The 22365-nt window shown below is 36.2% G+C and overlaps 1 protein-coding gene across 1 annotated transcript in view; it reads left to right on the forward strand.

Annotated features, from left to right (window-relative positions):
* LOC145668600 (cytochrome P450 6k1-like) overlaps positions 1-22365 on the forward strand; it is a 51753-nt gene that overhangs the window by 26687 nt on the left and 2701 nt on the right. The window contains exon 3 of the mRNA XM_081736628.1: positions 3918-4169. Within this exon, the coding sequence (XP_081592754.1) occupies positions 3918-4169 (252 nt within the window). The remainder of the gene's footprint in view (positions 1-3917; positions 4170-22365) is intronic.

The raw sequence follows: 22365 nt of genomic DNA on the forward strand, positions 1-22365 counted from the left end.
ATTCTACTCTTCAGTATAATCTACCATCCAGTGCCGTTTTAACAGCATAATAGACCACAGAGTGAACAAGTGTATTGTAGACCCCATGATTAAATTTTACTCCTAATACATGTAGTTAATACATGCCAGTCTGCTCGCAGGGCCCCCGGCCATGTGGCTATGGTACCGTTAAGATGGCTCTGCTACTCTCGGTTGTCAAGTACACATATACTTCTGTTGTATATGTGTAACTTCTGTTGTAAAAATAGATATTATATCCACGGAGTATTCCGCACAACCCCAATACCCCTAACACCGGTCAAAATTTCCTTACACACACTCTTGGGCTTAAAAATGTTATTTTCTTTGAGTTGGTGTAAAAATGTACATCATTATTCTGGATGCACACCCTCTTATTTTGAGCACCTCACTAACTGTAAGTAAAAGTTGCTGGCGTTCTTATTGATTATGTCATGTTATATACTACTACCGTGAATACCGAGATGGTATCAAGTAAATTAGCCTCAGTGCGACTTCTTTGTACGTCCTTTCTCTTATTACAACTCTATTAGAAATACAAAACCAGAGGACAAGCTTTGACCTCTCTTGCGAAAAATCCCGTGGGTAGATATTTTAAAGTCAAGTAAGGAAAACCGAATGTATACTAGTGCGTACTGAATAGGTGGCTGCTTATGAACGTTTGTCTTTTAATTCCGATAATGCAATGGAAAATACATCATCTACCTTCCATCAATTCCTTAAGGTTTCTGATCGTCTTATCACCCTTTCATTTTGTCTGCAGTCGAAAACGATTTCAAGTTGATTGTACGTTTCATAAAATAGATACCTTCGATGTTCTCACTGATATACATTAGGTTTCCCTGACTTGAATTATTTTCAAAAATATACAGCTGTTAAGAAATCTTCGAAAAAACGAATTTATATCACTGTGCATTTCTTTATGTCTTACAAATATAAACTCATGTGAACATAGACTTCACCATTGTATTTCTCGTAAAATTCTAACTCAATTTGATATATTACATGACCGCCTTGATATATTACATGACTCCTTGATATATTACAGTCCGACTTATTTTTAAAAAAGTCGAGTGAAATACAAGATGGCCGACTCCAAGATAGTGGCCATGATAGGCATACCCTCAAAAAGATGTCTACTTCCTCTCGACGTCGGTTAATGTGCTTTTCTTTTTCATCCCTTTATCCGTTTTACAAATAAAATGAAATTTTCAAACTTGAAACACATTGTTATGGCGTATTCTGATAAACCAGACTTCTGGCCACTGCGGCCGTCTTTATGAACGGAAGCACTTTAAATTTTGTTTACAATTGATATTTCACACTTTTCTACCACGTTTGGTCAACAAATTAGATTTCAACATTGGTAGGTTTACTTATAAGGGAAGAAAACTATTAAATACTGATACAAATCTTCCAGCACTGGTCCATATTCTGTAGCATCTCTTTTGTATAATAAAAATCTTCTTGAAAAATTGCGAGGTACAAAGATGAACTATATATTTTAAAATCCATTCACTGTCTGCATTTCCATTTGAGTTATTTCTCTGAAAAAATAGCTGCTATAAGCAATGAACAGGGTGAGCGTTTTCACCAGAACATTTTGCAGATGAAAAAACGTTATAAAGGGAAATGGGACCTGTCCATGATAAGGTTCCATTGACCATTCAACAATTTTCTCTCTGGACCAAGTAGCCTGAGGGCTAGACGTTCTGGCCCCTCTTCGCGGGGACGAACCAATACTTCTTGTTTTGTCATGTTTTTTCTGAACTAAACTAAATTAATTTTTTAAATGAATCATTTCACAGTCACTAAAACTAGTAGTATTATGACTACAAGTTTTAGTGACTAAAAGTAGTATTATGACTATGTCCTTTTCATATACGATATTGCTAGTTGTAGATGAGCATATATATACTTTTAGATTGAAATGTACCTTATATTTGTTTAGCCTATTGACTTTCACTCTCTATTTAAGCGCAATTTTGATTGACACCGATTCTGTCTGCAAAATCCCTATTAAACGTTTGAAATGAAATGAAAATGATATTTTTCTTTATTTAATTTCTCAGGATTTGTTTTTAAAAGATGGATGGTTAATGAAAGGTGATGATTATGAAATTAAATTTTGTGTGCTCTCCAACCGGGAATTGGGTTCGAGAGTATGTTTATACCAAACACAGGCACACATGCTAGCCGCTAGGACAGCAGGGAGAGTGCAATATATATACATATGTATATAATTGGTTCTACAGACCTTGTTGCAAGTTAGTTGTAAACCTACGGCCCCGCAAAATGTTCTCAATCAGGCCCCGCAACCCCTAAGGCGACCCTGAATGTAGCATTCACTTCTGTTCTTAGCCAACTGGATCAGTTTCTACTTTATAGTTTTATATCTACGAGATCCATCTTAATAGTGTCCTTCCATCTGCGCCCAGGTCTTCCTATTGGTCTTTTTTCAATCGGGTTTCCAGTTAAAATTTTGAAAGTGCTCTTCCATTCTTGCTACATGACCCGCCCTCCTCAGCCTCTTAAACCTTTAACAAATTTTATGTAGTTCCACCATTCCCCATTCTACAGCTCTTGATTCCGAATATTCGCCTCAGTCTATGAACTTGTTTCGAACGTGAGACTAGTATCACGACGTAATTCAAAAATACGTTATATGGTAATTTGAATAGTCAATCGCGTAAAAGGAAAGGGATTACAGTCAGGGAATTAGTAATGAGTTCAAAAATCATAATTTATGTAATCATTGCAAACTAATTATTCAAACAATAATGGGACTTGCTGTTGTAAGACACACACTTGTACAGTTCTCTTCGAATCTTAGACATCTTCTAGAGAAAGTTTTATACTTTTATTCGTAAGAGAACGAATGTCTGTGGGTATTATGTTACAATTTAAGACCTTTATTTCATGTAAAAACAATAAATGCTATTACGTACATTTTTTGTTGAAAATACGAGCTTTTAAAGGAAGGCTGATCGCCAGCGTTCTCGAACAAGTCTGTACTTAAAAAAAACTATATATATATATATATATATATATATATATATATATATATATATGACGTTCAAATACAAAATTTAAATTTCGTTCGCAAATTTGTATACTAATATAACTCAACAATATAAAATTAAACTATGGTTAAAAACAATATACCTTGTTCAGCATATGTCTTCTTACAAATGATTACCAGGTTTTCGGGTTTGATCGTCGAGTTTCTTTTGTTGATCTACCCTCGTTTTAAAAGTGGCTTCAGGGTTCACTTGACCTTCGGAAGAAAGGTAAGTAAGGAAACCTGGAGGTTGAAGGCGGCCCTGTATACGATGACGTTAAGCAAACTTGAGGAATTAAATACCTCTTCGATCCCCGCGTCTCCTGTAGGAGACATAACGATAGTAGAAGCCTTTTTTGACTCACTGGTTTCCAATGTCGCCTACAGGAGACACAGACCCCCGCCACTCGCAACACTGTAACCCGTTTCTTCCCACCACATGCATGCGCACCAAGGCTATAGATGGAAACAAATACAGAAATTATGCTTACAAATACAAGACTGAAGAGGTTAAATTGTACGTAGAACATTTTCTTCTGTGATGAATTGGAGGCACACTGTAATAACTAACTTTTACATAGATCCTTAAATTCGTAAAGAAAGAAAAATATATAACTGAATTACATATTGGTAATACTGTGTAACATATATTTTAAGGATAAATAACAAGTCTTCTACCCGATCGAATAACTTCATTATTTAACGCTCGCTATATGATTTTACTATATAGGGTTACTTGATCTAACATTGTTAAAATATCCAGTACTAATCATCCTCATGATTTCTTAAGTAATAATGGAACTTCCTGAAGCATTTTGTCTACTCTTGTTACTTTCAGAAGCGTTTCGTAAACATCCAACAATCGATTTCCTATGTCGAACGTGCACCAAAGATTATGTTATACCTGGAACCAACATAAAAATTGAGAAAGATATTTATGTTTTTACGTCGGTACGAGGTTTACATTATGACCCACAATATTATCCAGAACCGGAGAAATTTGATCCTGAAAGATTTGCAGAGGAAAATAAGAAATCTCGTCATCCTTATACCTACTTGCCATTTGGGATAGGACAAAGGAAGTGTATCGGTGAGTATCTGAAGTCTTAGTATAAGTCACGTTTAAACAACAAATTTAATTTATAAGAAAAGCTGCATTTTTGCAAATGTTTTATTGTAAGTACTATGTCATTTTAATAAGGACAAACATATCGTTATAGCATTAAGTATTCTTTCATAAGTGACAAAGTTGTTTTCAGCAAATGAAGAAGTTTTCCTATAAAAGGTTATCAAATATTGATAACTGTATGGTATTTGCTATAACAGTTGTACAAGAGTAAATAAATATAGTGATACTGTATATTGTGAAGAAATAGGGAGTCTCTAGTTTAACGGAGAAGCAGATAGAGAAGTAAATCTACAAGAAGAAAGATTAAATGAAGTAATTTTTGCTTAATATTTAGACTTGTTGCCAAGAATGGTGATTTGGACGTTGAAATAACACACAAAAGGCAAGAGGGATGGTGAAATAGGAAGAAAGTATGTGGCTTTCTGTATGACCACAGAATCGTGATTAAAAAATAAAGGGATGCTTTACAAAATAGTGGTTAAGCCAGCAATGATTTACGTAGCTAAAGAAATGGCAATAAAGAAAACACATGAACAAAGATTAAATGTTATCAAAATGAGAATACTACGATATGCAGAATGTTATCCTGGATATGTCGGATAAGATAAAGAGACAGGAATGATAGATAAGATGAACAACTAAGGTAGTAGAGATATTTAAGAAGATCCAAGAAAGAAGACTGCAGTGTTATGAAAAGAATAACCCTCTATGTACTCAGAAAAGTGACAACGGAAGTAGATTAGAAGAGACGTAGAGGGAGACCAAGAAGGAAACGGATGGACATTGTTAAGAATAACTTCAGGGAAAATTGTCAAACAGGGGAAGAATTCCGGGACAGAACTTTATGGAGAAGAAACGATGCCTCCACATACACGGGAAAAGATGAAGGGAAAGAAGCAAACGATGAGAAGAAGTGCTCAGAAATGCAATTGGTTAGTTTTCTACAAGCTTAAAAAATGTAGTAAAAGCAGTTTACGGACACTACTTAAAATTAAATTTGAGTGAGAAAATACATTTTCAGAAATTAGTTGTTTTAAGAAAATACAAAACTACAACAAAACATGGTAAATGTCAAATCAAATAAACGGTAGTAGGACCATACAATAGCTTTTTTTTTACACTGAGAAAAATCCATTATCCGGACAGCGGTATATTGTACAAATACAAGGATTCGTTATGTTTACTAAGGAAATCTGTACGGAGCGTACTTTATCCATATACTACATAGGTACTGCCTTTTACCTGCTTAGATATTACATCATGTCGCTGCAGGATGTCTTACATCTAACAATCTTCCGTATTTTACATACGTATACGTATGTTAAATACTTCAGCTATATGTTAAATACGTCCATCTGTGTGTGAGATCCAGGCCGCCTATAGACACCTCTTTCTTTCGCCATGGCTGACGTCATTGAACTACCGTCTTTTGCTTGCGAAACGAGGTTGTTTACAAACGGAAAAGAAGAGAGGAAAGAAACAAGTGCTTGGGTAAGTACACTAGTTAACTATTACTTTAGTTAAATATTCCATTAATTATATATTCTTTTAGTGTAACTTGCTTTAATATAGTACTAAGTAAGTAATGTAGTTTATGAATACAATTCTTACTATTGTAAAACTCGTTAATGATTGAGGACAATGGAATGGGTGAATCTGAATTTTGAGAAATCTTTGAATATTAATGTTTTGAAACATTTTACATTTCAAGGTAGCAAAATGAATGTTATGTGTTTATTCATTCCGTTTTATATGTGACGATTTATTACTTGGAGCAGTTTTACTACAGGGCTGCTTAACATAATTGCATAACTAAAGGAAGAAAACGGCCTGGGACCTATATGTTAGGTACCAGTCCGGCATTTGCCTGCTGTGAATGAGGAAAAGCCAAGGAAACCTCATTCAGGATGGCTGGACTTAAAATCTTTTAATACTTTTTCGACCGAGTTCCCCCACCGGGATCGAACCCGGGACCGTTCGCACCGAAGGCGAGAGCGTTAGCGAATACGCTACGCGGGGCCACTAGTGTAGTTTAGAAAACTCATTTTTACTAGGATATTTGCAAGATTTTTTTTTCTTTTAGTTTAACGCCCCATGATTGTACATCAATGTAAGAGAGAAGGTGACGATGAGATACATGATAATGGTGGAATCAAGAAAATGTAAGGAAACTGGAAAGTCTTAAGAATAACCACAACTACAGTGTTCACCAAAAGCCTATTTGTCGGGAGCAGGAATCGAACCAGGGACCTACCGCGTCAGAGGTAAGCGCTCTCAGAGATTTCTTTTGTTTAAAGAACTTGTTTACAATGAATATATATATATATATATATATATATATATAACGAAGATATTGACATATTTTACAGCCTCACTGAAATTTAAAAAAAAAAGTAGTCAGGGAGAGCTTACTTGCCAGGTTTTTATTTTTTAATTTAATTTATTTTTATTTATTTATTTTTGCTTTGTTATGTTCCCTAGTTAATTAATGTTTGGGTTACTGAAAATTAAAACCTTTTTAGTATTATTGTTATGTCATCACTTTGGAACCAAAACGTTAGATTTTTTTCTTGTGTTTTCATATAGGAAGTTGGTGAGTTTGTGCCTTAGCACTGGTTTGGTTTCTAGAACGTAATTGAAGGTCATGTTGAGTTGAGTCTTGGTGGGTTTGAGTTCGTGAAGTGTCAGGCACTGCTTGTGCCCCTGTCTTCTGTTTGTGATGTTTCCTGGCTTTGGGCTGTGACGTATTTATGTTGAGGAGTACCAACGCAGGCCGCGTGATATACAGGTAGCTACAACACAGCTTCAACAGTTAACGAGTGCCAGGTCTTTGAATTTCAGCTTTCGTTACGGCGTGACTAATGCAGTATAGTGCTAGATTGAAATTCTATGGGTGGTAAAAACGGTATGGTAAGAAATACAACGTATTTGTTATTAGTTTAATTAGTGTTTCTTCATAGTATTGTTTCACTATTTCTAGAAGGAATTAAGTATTAACGAAGTAATGAATAAGCAAAAGCACACATTGATTGACGTTTACTATTTCTCATACTCCATTGAGAATGTTTTGATCCTCAATTGCGCAAACATCCAGTGTGCGTTTATTTTCTTTCTTTTTTGGGGGGTTTACACTGCCTCACAGATGAGCTCCCTCGTGGCTAAGTGGTTAATGAACACGCCTTTGGCGTGGGACACCCGGGTTCGATTCCCGGCCGGGGGCCGCGGTGGCTCAGTGGTAGAGCGTTCACCTCTGGTGCTTGGGGTCCCGGATTCGATCCTAGCCCCGCCAAGTGAACCTTGTGGTGGACAAACACCGTGTGCGTGGGTTTTCTCGGGGTTCTCCCATTTCCTCCCACTTACTTCATTCCACCATTTAATTCATTGCTCATCATCAGCGTCTCCCTTAGCCTAACCGGCATAACTGTGGGACGTAAAACTCAAAGGTTTCATTTCATTTTTTCTTAATCTCTTGCACCGACCGACCGATCTCGATCAAATTTCCAACGTAGATGCGGTTCTGGCCTGGGAGTGTTTTTAGCTATTTACTTTGACAGAACTTAGGGGAGGGGGAGGAGGGGGACAGAAAAAATAAATGACTTAATTTACTTTGAAGTGTAAAAGTGCGAGCGTTTTCTTCTCTCTCTCTCTCTCTCTCTCTCTCTCTCTCTGTCTCTCTTCACTCCTCCAGTCTCCTCTCACTTTTAGGGCCGCGGTGGCTCAGTGGTAGAGCGTTCACCTCTGGTGCTTGGGATCACGGATTCGATCCTAGCCCCGCCAAGTGAACCTTGTGGTGGACAAACACCGTGTGCGTGGATTTTCTCGGGGTTCTCCCATTTCCTCCCACTTACTTCATTCCACCATTTCATTCATTTCTCATAATCACCGTCTCCTTTAGCCTAACCGGCATAACCGTGGGACGTAAAACTCAAAGATTTCATTTCATTTTTTCCTCTCACTTTGATTTCATGATTTCGCACTCTGATGAAAAGTATTAAATACCGCCAGGAAAAGTACTAATATATAACCTCTCTTTTAGGCGCCCCTCCAACCACGCGCCCGGGACACGTGCTTTGCTTGCTCGCCCATAGCTGCGGCTCTGTGAGCTACATAAGTAACATACAATGCTTACGTAATACTTTGGGTCATAAGTACTATTAAGAAAGGAAGAATTGCATTTTTTTAACTTTGGGAAAGGAGCTACTATGGGATTAAAGATAAGGTAGGAATGGCAACACATTCCAGTCTATGCTTTCACCCAGCAGACATATTGTTTGGAACCAAAAAAATGTGACTTTTGGAATCTTGTACTTAGGTTCACAGCGGAAGCGACGAAATAACTTGAATCATCCATTGTAGCTCTCCCCGCAACCAGTTTCTAAAATGTTGGCAATAAGTTTGCGAAACGAGAGGTGACGACTCCAATTTTGGGTGAAAAGTCGCTATAAGAAATAATCGAGAAATTCATTGTCTATAAGCATTGTAAAAGTTGTAGATGTAAACTAAACAATATGTTCTACTCACTGGCGCAAATCCAGGGGGGGGATGACGGATACATGTCCCCTCCAATCTTGGAACTGAGGGGGACTTCTCCCAAATAATCCGATTTGAAATGTGTTTTTTGGGAGAAATTTGATGATTTTTGTCCGATTGCTACAAAGGAACGTGAGATGTCCCCCAGAATAAGCCTCAAATCTGCAGCCTCCTAACGCTAAAGACAACTCTGATCCTCCACAACATTGTTTTTCAACTTCATAAGTATTTTGGACATCGCCAAAAAAAGTATGGTAACGGTCTTACCCCCCCTCCCCCCCCAATGTTGAAGACAGATTTGCGCCGCTGGTTCTATTCACATCTTTGTAAACAGGGCGCAACCAATCCTTTAATTCAGGGATCATTTCAGGTTGTTTCGGTTACTTTTGTTCATGTTGTGGTCAAAATAGTTCCGAAATAATTAACACTACAGTACTTACGTTAAGCAATTTTTTGTAAAAGAAAAAGTGCAGAATAATTAAAAGACCCCAGAGGACAAATATAACAAACACCTTCTTCGCCTTTTTTCACGCATCTATAGCTAATCTTGTTGCTATCGGTAATGATGTATTACGTGTGTCTCTCAACGGAAACTCTGCGAACTAAAGGACATCAAGTTTGTAGTTATTCTTCGTTAGAGGGCAAGGGTAACATAACAATGCAGGATTGTGGAGTAGTGAGTACGCTGTATTTCCAAACTCTTCATCACTTGCGCTGATTAAAACAAACAAACAGAAAAAAAGAACGTAAAAACTGTTTTGAACTAATAATGCTTCTCTACAGATGAACATTTTGTTTGCAGCAAAAAGTCGCTAAATGTGTAAGTAGGTAAATCGTTATTTAAAAATCACCCAAAAAAGTCTGCAATCGGAATTTTTTTTTTTTGTCGTTATCGTAGGGCGACCATACGTCCCGTTTTGACCGGGACAGTCCCGTTTTAGGGGCGTGTCGCGGCCGTCCCGTCAGTAGATGGAAAAAAGTAGCATTCGTCCCGTTTTATGTAAATGAAAGAAGTAAATAACAAACCCAGTACCTTTACTCCTTTTAAAAGTATTAATAATAACAAAGCGGCAAAAATTGAACTGAAAATCCCTATATTAAACATACTCTATAGTTCGCAGTACTGCTCGAAAGGCAGCAGAGGTTTTAGCAGTTGGTTGTGTGTTAAACAAACTTCAACGTGTCTTTCCTTTTTCATAAGTACCCGCTCTGTAACGAAGAGAGAGAGGGGGAACTCTGATATCAAGGCACTGATAAGAACAAAGGTAGATCTAAAAGTCTAGTGTTGCAAGAACCTGTCCCGTTTTTAACTGAAAATTTTATGGTCACCCTGCGCTATCGTTGAGGTCGAATTCCCCTTATTTAGCGACTTTACCCAAAATTGGCAACATTGACCCCCACCGAACAACACCCCGTCATCTTGAGCCTAGCCAGCATAATAGTGGGACGTAAAACTTAAAGATTTCATTTCGAACAACACTCCCAGAAACCTACTGTTATACTATTCTCAAACCACCCTTTCGTACAGTTCTCCCTATTCGAAAAAAAAAAAAATGTAAATAGCAGTGTTCATACATAAATATGGAACTCAATTTCCCTGAATTTTGCAGGTTTTCCAGGTATTAATTTTGCAATTTCCAGGTCTAGTGGAAGAAACTAATAGTACGAGAACACATAAATTTTAAGAATACTATATTTATATATTTGAGAATGGCCACCCTTCTCCCCAATGAACGATTGCAATTAAATATTGAGTCACAAGAAAATAAATAATTAAAATAAATAAAATTTAAGTTGAAAAATATTAAGTTGAGAAGCCTACTAAGGGAATTATATAATACTTTTGTTCCATACTTGAATACATTCAAAATATACAAAAAAATATTGGCTTGGGGAAGAAAAAAGGGCCCGCGAGATTTTAACTGATTCTTGTAGTACTCGACGACAGAAATAGATTACTGAAAGAATTTTCAAAATCGGCACAGGCAAACATGAAGAAAATCGCATTTTCAGGTACCGGTTCAAAATGAGAAGAAAAAAGGACCGCGAGATTTTAACTGATTCTTGTAGTACTCGACGAGAGAAATCGATTAGTGAAGGAATGTTCAAAATCGGCGCAGGCAAGCATGAAAAAAAAATCCCACTTTCATGTACCGGTTCAAAATGGGGAAGAAAAAAGGGCCCGCGAGATTTTAACTGATTCTTGTAGTACTCGACGACAGAAATAGATTACTGAAAGAATTTTCAAAATCGGCACAGGCAAACATGAAGAAAATCGCATTTTCAGGTACCGGTTCAAAATGGGAAGAAAAAAGGGCCCGCGAGATTTTAACTGATTCTTGTAGTACTCGTCGAGAGAAATCGACTAGTGAAGGAATTTTCAAAATCGGCGCAGGCAAGCATGAAGAAAATTGCATTTTCATGTACCGGTTCAAAATGGGGAAGAAAAAAGGACCGCGAGATTTTAACTGATTCTTGTAGTACTCGACGAGAGAAATCGATTAGTGAAGGAATGTTCAAAATCGGCGCAGGCAAGCATGAAGAAAATCGCATTTTCATGTACCGGTTCAAAATGGGGAAGAAAAAAGGGCCCGCGAGATTTTAACTGATTCTTGTAGTACTCGAAGACAGAAATAGATTACTGAAAGAATTTTCAAAATCGGCACAGGCAAACATGAAGAAAATCGCATTTTCAGGTACCGGTTCAAAATGGGAAGAAAAAAGGGCCCGCGAGATTTTAACTGATTCTTGTAGTACTCGTCGAGAGAAATCGACTAGTGAAGGAATTTTCAAAATCGGCGCAGGCAAGCATGAAAAAAAATCGCACTCTCATGTACCGGTTCGAAATGGGGAAGAATAAAGGGCCCGCGAGATTTTAACTGGTTCTTGTAGTACTCAACGGGAGAAATCGATTAGTGAAGGAATTTTCAAAATCGGCGCAGGCAAACATGGAGTAAATGGCATTTTCATGTACCGGTTCAAAATGGGGAAGGAACAAGGTCCCGCGAGTTTGAACCGCTACGATGTATGTTCACGAATGTGCCCGTCTTCTCAAATTTAGTTAATTACTGTGACACTGAAACATGTGACACAGAGTCACATTGTGGATGACTCTGCAATCGGCAACCACTGCACATATACTCCTCCCGCCCCACAGTTTGATTATTTCGATCCATTCCTCACGTGCTAACGGCATGGTTCAACATCTGCAAGAAAGAGGTAAATGTAACGTTCAATTGGCAATAGCTTTTCACCAAATTAAGCTGCATGAAATCTGATTGCATATTTGACATACTGAGAAAATTCTAGCCCGTGGCCATATGTATCACATATCCCACCAGTTCATAAAAATTTTGAACACAAAATTACGGTCGTCCGTGTGACGTACTCCCAAAAGACCTAATGTGTATCACCCACCTCACATTCAATGAAACCACATCCGTGTAGAATTAAGAAAGGAACCTCTTATGATGTATACAGGATGTCTCAAACGTTCCCTGACATAGGGTAACTCTGTTATTATCAGAGTTACGACAAAATGTAAGAGGAAAAACATCTCGAAATATGACGTTTTCAATCTAAAGTGAACACTTTTTTAAAAAATCGGACAAGATGAATGTGCTGTATACTCTTTATGCACCCAATTTTAAATGAAAATGCAACGTTGTCATTTACCTGGACCCACGACATAAGTGAATGAAGTTACTCTTTGAAACGGGGGCTGGCCATCGACATGTTAGCGTAAAAGACAGTAACTTCACTCACTTCTGTTGTGGGTCCAGGTAAATGGCAACGTTGCATTTTCATTTCACATTGGGCGCATAGAGAGTGTACAGCGCAAACGGGTCATCCGATTTTAAAAATTCCTTCACTTTAGATTGAAAACATCATAATTGGATATGCTTTTCCCTCCTACATTCTGTTGTAACTCTGATAATAACAGAGTTACCCTATGTCAGGGGACTTTTGAGACACCCTGTATACCTTATTTAATGTATGTTTGATGTCACTATAACTGTAGTATAATTTAGTTTGTTTAAATTTACAATTTAATACAAGTAGATTCGGATTTACATGCGTAGGATTTTGTATGCATCTAACTAATGAATTCTTTTATTTTTATGCTTAACTTAGTGACTTGGCTTTGGACTGCAACTGATTATTGTAACCCATTATTGCTTGAGAAGAAACAAGATATCCGAATCTTCATTTGGAGAAATCAAAGGTCTATTGGAAAGCTGGGGATTACAATCATTAATTTCTACATTTCAAGGTGCGTAGTAAATTATATATTGTGTTTATTGTTAAATTACTATTATTGGGTTTAGAATCAATGAAGCACTTCATGATATTTTATGGGGATCAAGATGGGTGCCGGATAGATAAGTATTTGAGCGTCAGGCTCTTATTTCTTTTCAATTTAATATTTAATCAATGATTATTTTTCTCCCTCATTATTCCACCAAATCGTATTCCAAGATCATATATCCATTTTTGTTCGATATATCCATATTTTTGATCTCTTTTATATTTCTATATTTTCGATTTTTGATATTGTTTATATTTCGATATTGCTGTATTTTTCGATATTTCGAACAAGTTTCGATAGTTTGTCGACATCGATTATCTATATCTAAATTCGGATATCCCAAAGCCCTATCGAGCACCCTCCGAAATGAAGTTTTTGGCTATGGACCTGATTAGAGATGCGCACGAGACAAGACGAGACAATTTTTGTTACGAAATTCGAGACAAGATAGAGCTTTTCCAATAGAAACGGATCCAGTTTTCGAGACGAGACAACTTTCGCGGCACCTTTTCGAGAGGAGACAACCTCAAATCTTTTCTCTTGCGCATCCCTAGACTTGATCATGAGTTATCAAAAAAAAAAAAAAAAAATGTTAATGAGAAATAACATGTAAATACAATATAGGTAGCTAAAACATTTTTGTTTTCATTCTTCAGTAATGCATTGTTATTAATCTCAGGGGGGGGCGGTGGCTCAGTGGTAGAGCGTTCACCTCCGGTGCTTGGGGTCCCTGGTTCGATCCCAACTCGCGCCGTGTGGACTTTGTGGTGGACAAACACCTTGCTCGTGGGTTTTCTCGGGGTTCTCCCGTTTCCTCCCACTTTGTTCATTCCACCATTTCACTCATTTCTCATTATCACCGTCTCCTTATCCTAACCGGCATAACCGTGGGACGTTAAACTTAAAGATTTCATTTTTTATTAATCTCAGCATTTTATAGTGTATTCTTAAGCTTAAGGTGATGTATAATTAAATTTTGAATTCAGTTAACTTATTTTGTTTCTCAGATTGTTTTTAAAATGTATGTACAATTGTTTATGTTCATTCTCGAGAGTTTAAAGTGACGTATAGTTATTAAACATAGTATTTAATATTGTACTCTTAACGTGGAAGTGATATACAGTTAACTTTTGTATTCAGTTAACATTTTTCTTTCTGAAATTGCTTTAAAAAGTATGTAAAAACGTTTTTATTTTCTTTCTTGAGTGCTAAAAGTGATGCAAAGTTATTAAGCTTACTACTTTATATTGTATTCTCAACCCTAAACTGATACACAGTGCGTTTTTGAATAAATTGTCAAGTTATTTGAGTGATGAACACTGGTAGAAAATCCTGACTACTACTGGAACATTTTGATTTTAAGGTGACGACTACTGGTGCAAGGATTTTAAAATATTGTTTTTCCTTCAAGGGCTACTCCTTTTTGAATTCTGACTACATGGTCACTATAGGAAGGATCAGTGAGTCTTTCCAACTATGGTACAGCTCCGACAGATTCACGATGCTCAGAGAAGAGACAAAATAGTATGTTTTCAAACTTAAAGTGAGAACCACTGGCGTTTTTACCTTGCTATGCAAAAGTAAGTGAGTACTCCAATGGGGTTCCAATGCGGTACCTAATTTCTGCATTTTAGATATATGGAAATACATGTCTCTAAAATGTAAAGAACTGATTTTTTTAGGGGGGGGGAATAAACTATAGGTATGTGGGGCTTGCATACTTGACGCTACAGTTCGGAAATTGAATTAAAATATGACTAACGGCTATCAAGATGTTGTCAAATAAAGGGAGGACCAACACAGTTAAGGGGTTTTCGTGTTAGATGCTAAAATTTCCGAAATCGGTCATGGAAAGTTAATAAACACCAGTAGCAATTTCATCTTAAAGTAATTAGATATCTTCATGGGGTGTTAGAACATCATGGAGTCTACCAAAATTAAATTTTAAAAGCTTTTGAAAATATAATCTGACATTTGTAAACAGTATTTGAAATATGTATTTACCCAAAACTTCCAGCTAGTACATCTAACATCTGGAGAAACACTGTGAAATAAAAGCTTGAAATTTCGGAAACAATTATTGGTCGCAACAAAATTAAATAAGATGGTACTTCTATGGGTTAAATCAGTACCTCAGTACAATTTCGATCGAAAGATTAGTTCAGTCCTAGGTTTTCTTCAGGCAATTCCAAGGGTTCATCGAGCTGTGCAAAAGAATGAAAATTCGCTGTCAATATCTAAGATAGTAAATAAGATATAAGGAATTATATATTTTATGACTTGAAAATAGAGATCTTTATGGATTTGTACTTTTGGGTCTTTCCTAAAAGAAAAAAAATTCAGAAAACTACTGTATATACCTTAATAGACAATTCAGTGGGCGGGGACACAGTAGCTTAGTGGTAGGGTATTTAACTAATCTTTTTTTTTTTGCAGAAACTATTGGAGTATTCACTTAACCCATAGAAATACGATCATACTTAACTCCCTATTTAATTTTAAAATTAAATAAAAGGAAATATTTCAGTGTAGCGACCCACGATTATGCATTTTAGTCTCAGGGAGATTATGATTAAAGCAAGTGAATGTTGTTGACAGAATTGATGGAATGCAAAGGTGGGAGGAGAGTACCCCGAGAAAACCCACGAATACGATGTCCACTACAAACTGACTTGGCCGTGGATCGAACCAAGAACCCAATACACCAGAGGTAAGCACTCTACCACTAAGCCACTGTGCCCCCGCCCATTTAATTGTCTATTAAGGTATATACGGTTGTTTTCTGAAATTTCTTCTTCTTACAGCAAATACTCAAAAGTACAAATCCATGTGGGTCTCTATTTTTACGACGTCATAAAATACATAATTCCTTATATCTCGCTTGCTATATTAGATATTGACAAAAAATGTTCACTTTATTTCAGAGCCCGATGAACGCTTGGAATTGTCCAAAGAAAATTTAGAGCTGAATTAATCTTTCGATCGAAATTGTACTGATGAGTCTGAGGTTCTCACTTAACCCATATAAGTACCATCTTATTTAACTTTTGTTAGGATCAATAATTGTTTTCTGAAATTTCAAGATCTAATACGCTTTTATTGTATGGTGTCTCTCTAGCTGCTAGATGTACTAGCTGGAACTTTTAGGTAAATACATATTTCTAATACTCTTTACAAATGTCAAAATATATTTTACAAAACTTTTAAAATTTAATCTTGGTAGACCCCATGATGTTCTTAAACTCCATGGAAATACCTAATTATTTTAAGATGAAATTGCTACTGATGCTTATTAACTTTACATGACCGGTTTCGGAAATTTTACCACCTAACACGAAAACCCCATAACTATATGGATCCTCCCTTTATTTGACAATATCTTGATAGTCATATTTTAATTAATTTTCTAAATTGTACTGTCTAATATGCAAGCTCCACGTACCTATGGTGTCGCTTTTTATTTCACCATATTTCGGTAACTGTTAGGCGTACCGACTTGCAGTTTCGGTAAACACACACCTCTAACGTTCTTTAAAACGTTATTAAGACATATTTTAGAATATTTAGAAATGAGAGTTCTGGGAATATCATGGTACCCGAAAACCCCCATCAGGGCGTGTGTGTAGTGTATTTAATTGAAACTACTTTTGAGGTTGTTGTAAGCCCTCGTAATTACGTTTCCGAAACTGCACCATGTAGTACGCAAACTCCACAGTTCTGTAGTGTCGCTCTTTATTTTCCCATATCTCGATATCCATAAGGCTTACCGAGTTGAGGTTTTCGGTAAACAGATGTCAGTTCCTTACATTTTAGAGACATTTATTTTCATATATCTAAAAAATACAGACATTAGGTACCCCATGGTAGCCCGAACACCATTGAGGTACCCACTTACTTTTGAATGGTAATACATTTTGAGTTGTTGTTCAGCATCAATAAACACTTCATAGTTTTTCTACGTGCAACCCAAAAGTCCATACCTGACCGAACAGATTTTGTCCATTTAATCTCAAAAATGTTAAGATACTTTGTATTGTTAAGTACAACCAAATTAAGCACACTGAATATAACATTTTAAATATTTTCTGATTTTTGTTGCAGGTATTTCGTGCATCAAACCAGGATTCTGCTTGAAAGACAGTCAAAAGAAGCAGTGTAGGTTGTGGCTAAAAGTACGCCCTTTCTGAAGACAGACTCAGTTGTACTTACATTATTTTGTACGAATATATAACCCTAATAAAGATACTGTACTACAAATTATTTCTTTCTTCCATAAATTATAATAAAATATTATCTCTGTTTAAAGAAAATGATTGTTAATGTTAAGTCATTTTAATTCTTTTTCTCTGTAATAAGAACATTATCCCTAGCAATATTTTTTATCTTTGTGCTATTGCGATTGGATGAAGTAAAATTCTATACGAAGCACTATTATTTCAGACATGCATTAATAACTAATGTATTGTTCTGTATGTAAGACAATGTGTATACTGAACATGTCTAGCGAAGGTGTTGTTTTAATACAGAATCTATAACTCAGCTTTTCAGTAGTCAACTTTATTGGGAATCCGAAGAAAGAAGTTAAAAAAAAAAATAATGTTGGACTTACCAGCGTGTGTGTGTTCGAATTCTGGACTAATCCAAATTATCCAGAGAAATCATTATATATTTCTTTGTTGCTATTTCAGATGTATCCTTTATCCAAGTCGTATGAAACGGAGACTTCATACATCGCTATACTTTGTATGAACTATGTTCCGTATTTACTTAATCACTTTGTAACTTTCTCTAGTGTTGACAAGGCCGCAGGTGTCAATCGAATAGTTTAGTGTTTCACTCATGTCACCTTGTGACTAAGGTACGTCCTGTCGGTATATATATGGTACTGGGTTCAATTAGCGATAAAATACATTTTTAGCATTAAACAAATGCAAAAATCTACACGAAATGAGATACCGTGATCTCTGACTTACGGATAACACCAAGCAACTAATGGTACTGAGTGTGATTGAGTTTACTAATTACTATTTGGCTAAAATCAGTGTTCCTTTATCTATAGTTCTTTTCGTGCTTTGAATTGCAAAGTTTGAAATAACCGTTTTAAATTATTGTGTATATATATGTTCCGAGTAATTCTGAGAATCATTGCTCTTTCTTTAAGCAATGTATGAGACTGTTAAATTGCTCTTTCCTTAAAATGTTGCACTAAGAAGGATGCATCCAGGAAAGTCCAAATTTGCAGAATGTCTATAGCAGGGAAGAATAAATATGTTTAGTCGATGGCTGCACAACGCCTCCGCTGTCACCACGTTGTCACACAGCGAATACAGCGAACGTTTAAGAGTATTCTGCACTTACTATTAGGTATCGGTCTGGGAACTTTGGCGCATCTACCCAGTCTCCTTCTTGGTGTTTCATTTTTAATGGCGAGTACTGAGTAGGAATAATATTGTAAGCGAATGCGTTTCCGGCTGACACCACACTTTTAATTATTGCGACATTTAAAAAAAAAAAAAAACTGTTAATTAAAATGTACAGAGAAGTTATTTCTGGAAAATTCTATTCAGGCCTCTTGTGGTAACAACTGCACTTTAGTAGAAGATACTATTAAGGAAAAGAATGAGGTAAAATAATCTTTATATCGTACAAGCAATGGATGATAACAGCTTAATAAATGATTGTACGTAAATCTTGTTTGAGTTTGAATATAGGATTGTATAAGGCTGTGCATTTTGCATTATTATTGAGGTGCTGCAACTAACTAACTGCAAACCATATGATAAATTCTTACAGTAATATATCACATATTGATTTACTCTGTATGGAAACGAAAATTGTTTAATATATGGTTAACCTCCTTTGTGCCAGGGGCGGATCCAGAGGGGGGCGATCGGGGCGATCGCCCCCCCCCCCACAAGAGGAAACTTTCTTATTTTATATATAAATAAACCCATCCATAAGTTTGGAGCTCTTAAAAGTAGCAGTATTACCGCCGACCGCCCCCCCAGAAGTCCGTCCTGGATCCGCCCCTGCTTTGTGCCCATAATTTTAAAATTAACGCTTGTGTCACTTTTCAACACTTGACTTTGCAGTAGCTTTCCAACGAATTAGCAGGAAGCCCAAACTTATAGGACACCCTGCAGGTAAATACATTTCTTTGGACAGTTTCACTGCTCCAAACTAAGATTTGAAAAGTGTAGTATTGTTAATTTTATTATTATTGGCACAAAGGAGATCAACCATATTTTAAGCTATTTTTGTTTTCATACAGAGTAAAACAATATTTGACAACATTACAGTAAGAATGTATCATGCACTTTGCAGTATGTTGCAGCACTTTAATAATGGTGCACTATACGTACACTCTAGATCCTGCATATGTCCGATCCATACATTACAAGAAGGCAATACGTATTCGATACAGGTAAAATCTGTATATTTCATATGGACAACCTATTAGCTATATACATCCAATCTATACATTACATATGGCCAACCTGTACGCGACATACGTATAATCTATATGCTGCATGCAGACAGTCTGTAAGCTACATATATGCACTCTGTATGGTGCATACGGATATTCTGTATGCTGTATCTGGACAAGCTGTGTGCGACATAAGGAAAATCTGTATAATACATACGTACAATACGTATACTGTATCTAGTCGTACGTATGGGGCACAAGTACAATATAGATGCTGTCTCGGGGTTGAACGCAAGAAACATACGTACAGAACGTATATTGCATACTTCTTGAAATCATGCTCCGTCCTGATAGTCAGTGTATGTCGTCATTATTAACCCACATGCTACATACGACCCTGACGTCACAAAGCTAGATATTACCTCCGTATATACTTGTTACTGCAGATAACGTCACACGAATGACGTCATTGCACTTGTGCAGACAGTACGTATAATACATACTTTTTCAGCTATACGTTTGCTGCAGGATGTTATATACGGTTGTACGTTAAGTCCAGAAACTACAGGAATTACGAATGTAACCTACGTTTTTAAGTATGCCACCTACATTTTTTTCTCAGTGTATTTATATCAGGAGTGAATCTTATAACAGATAAGGTATGTGCTATTTCTCTACTCAGACAAGTCAGTTTTGTTTCGCACAATAGAACTGCGGTGCACTTAATTTATTATGGGGGTCAATTCTTACTAAAAGTGATAGAAGACCAGTTTCAAAAGATAGGTGAAGAAAAATACGAAATATACTTTTAAAATGCTAAAGCTGTATTAGAAAACAACTTCTCACTATACAGCTTTAACTCTACGAAAATACAATATTAAAACTGCAAGCGACAGTTTATCAACAACTTATAAACTGAATAGAGGGATCAGAGCCGACTTTGAATTTCTTTTTTATGTACTAAACTCATAAGAAAATGCCATTCCATGATATCTATTACCACTGTTCCTCTGAGAATCAATGTTAAAAGCGGAAGTTATAAATTTGTACCTCTTCTGGCTTCAGTAGAGAATTAAGGGCAGAAATAGTGTCTGTTCTGGAATATTATACCCCCCCCCCTTTTGTGGAGCACTCAATCACATCAATCAGATCGTCATAACTACAGGATCTGTTCAGAACCACACATTATCTTCAACCATTATACCATGGAAATAGTCAAAGGAGTCAACAGCAGTATATGCTTCCATTATTTATTTAATTTAAATACAAACAAACTACAGAACAAATGCTGCAGATTTGTAGGACCTCATACATTTCACAATGATCTTACGTTTTATAGTGACTACAACGAAGATACACCAACAGAAATGACTACATCACGTTTTCAAATCACAACTTCAACCAACAGAAGTCATCTCATTTCTAGCGCTTCACCCTACCAAGACCCCAATACCTAGTTTCCAACCCGTAACACAAGATAATTTGTCACATAGAGCAGTCCATCCGAAAAGTCACCGAACACAGTCTTCACAGCCATCCAATGCAATACCCAGCTCCGGTCTTTATGAGGTCCAGAAGCCATCATGTTCAAACGTTGACATATCAGAAGATTCTAACGGAAAACCTTTTCGCAATGCCAAAAAGATCTTTAAGGGAAGGATAAATACTTCAAGTTCTCAAATAAGAATTTAAAATTCATATGCTCCCTTGGGCACGGAAGATGTACCAAATATCCTTTGGTATATGGTATAAAATTCGAGGGGATCATACAATTCGCAGAAGCAGTCAATTCCTTCTGCACCAAACAACCTAAATTCACTATCAGCAGAGACAGCATCAAGGTCAGATATCACAGCTAAGAAGAATACGACAAATAGAAACCTTTCTCAAGACGGAAAAAATAGACAATTGAATATACCCTAGAGAGCATAAAGAAATCTAATACTCTAAAAGTGGTTCTGAAGAAACTATCGATATATAAGTATTCGAATGACATCAAGTAAGACTTAGTACAAGGACTGTAAATCGTTTAGTACAACAAATGAAGGGGTTAAACAAAAATCGAACCAAGGAGAATGCAGCAGGCTGGATTTCAATTGCCCTCTTTTTGGTTACCTATAGAGTTTTAATACTAAAACGCAAAAGTACCTCGGCATCTACGATATAAAATTAGTATTATACTACAAACTCGCCATTAAGTCTTACAGAAGCAATTAATGTATCCAATGATTTCAATAACATTGTGTGTGACACACCCAGACTACCTGTTCAGTTCTCCCTTGCTGTTACATTGGGAGTTTATGAGGTATTATTATTGTGCTAACATAGCTTTTTTTTTTTTTTTTTTTTTACCTTGATTGTGTTCTTAGTGTACTTAATTCCTACATGAAATTTTCTTACAGCCTTTAATTATTTTCATTCCAAACTAACAGCCTTCTTTAGCACTCTTGTCAGTATTCCTAAGAAATTACTGTATCAAATGAAATCGTGATAATTGTCACTTGACTTTTACATATAAATATTCACTAAAATGATAGAAATTAATATCATCGAAGCAACAAAGTAAATTTAGTTTTATCAGAAACATTACTTAAATAAAATAAACATGAAATCTTTGAGTTTAATGTCACACATTAAGAGAGTTTAAGTTAAAGAAGACGAATAATTGATGAATATGAATGATTATAAAATAACTTGAAATAATAACGTGACGGGTCAGGAACTGAAAAATTCTGAGTAAATCCTATGACATGATGTTGTCTGTTATAAACTTAAATGACCTGGAATCAAAGGTAAGTGTTCTACACTGACTTAACTTTCTCGACGGATTGTTATTGTGTAACTGTACAGTGTGGCTGATAAGAACAAATTGGATACAAAATAATACACAT

This window comes from Thermobia domestica, chromosome 13, assembly GCF_964235325.1.
Source record: "Thermobia domestica chromosome 13, izTheDome1.hap1.1, whole genome shotgun sequence".
Taxonomy (NCBI): Eukaryota; Metazoa; Arthropoda; class Insecta; order Zygentoma; family Lepismatidae; genus Thermobia; species Thermobia domestica.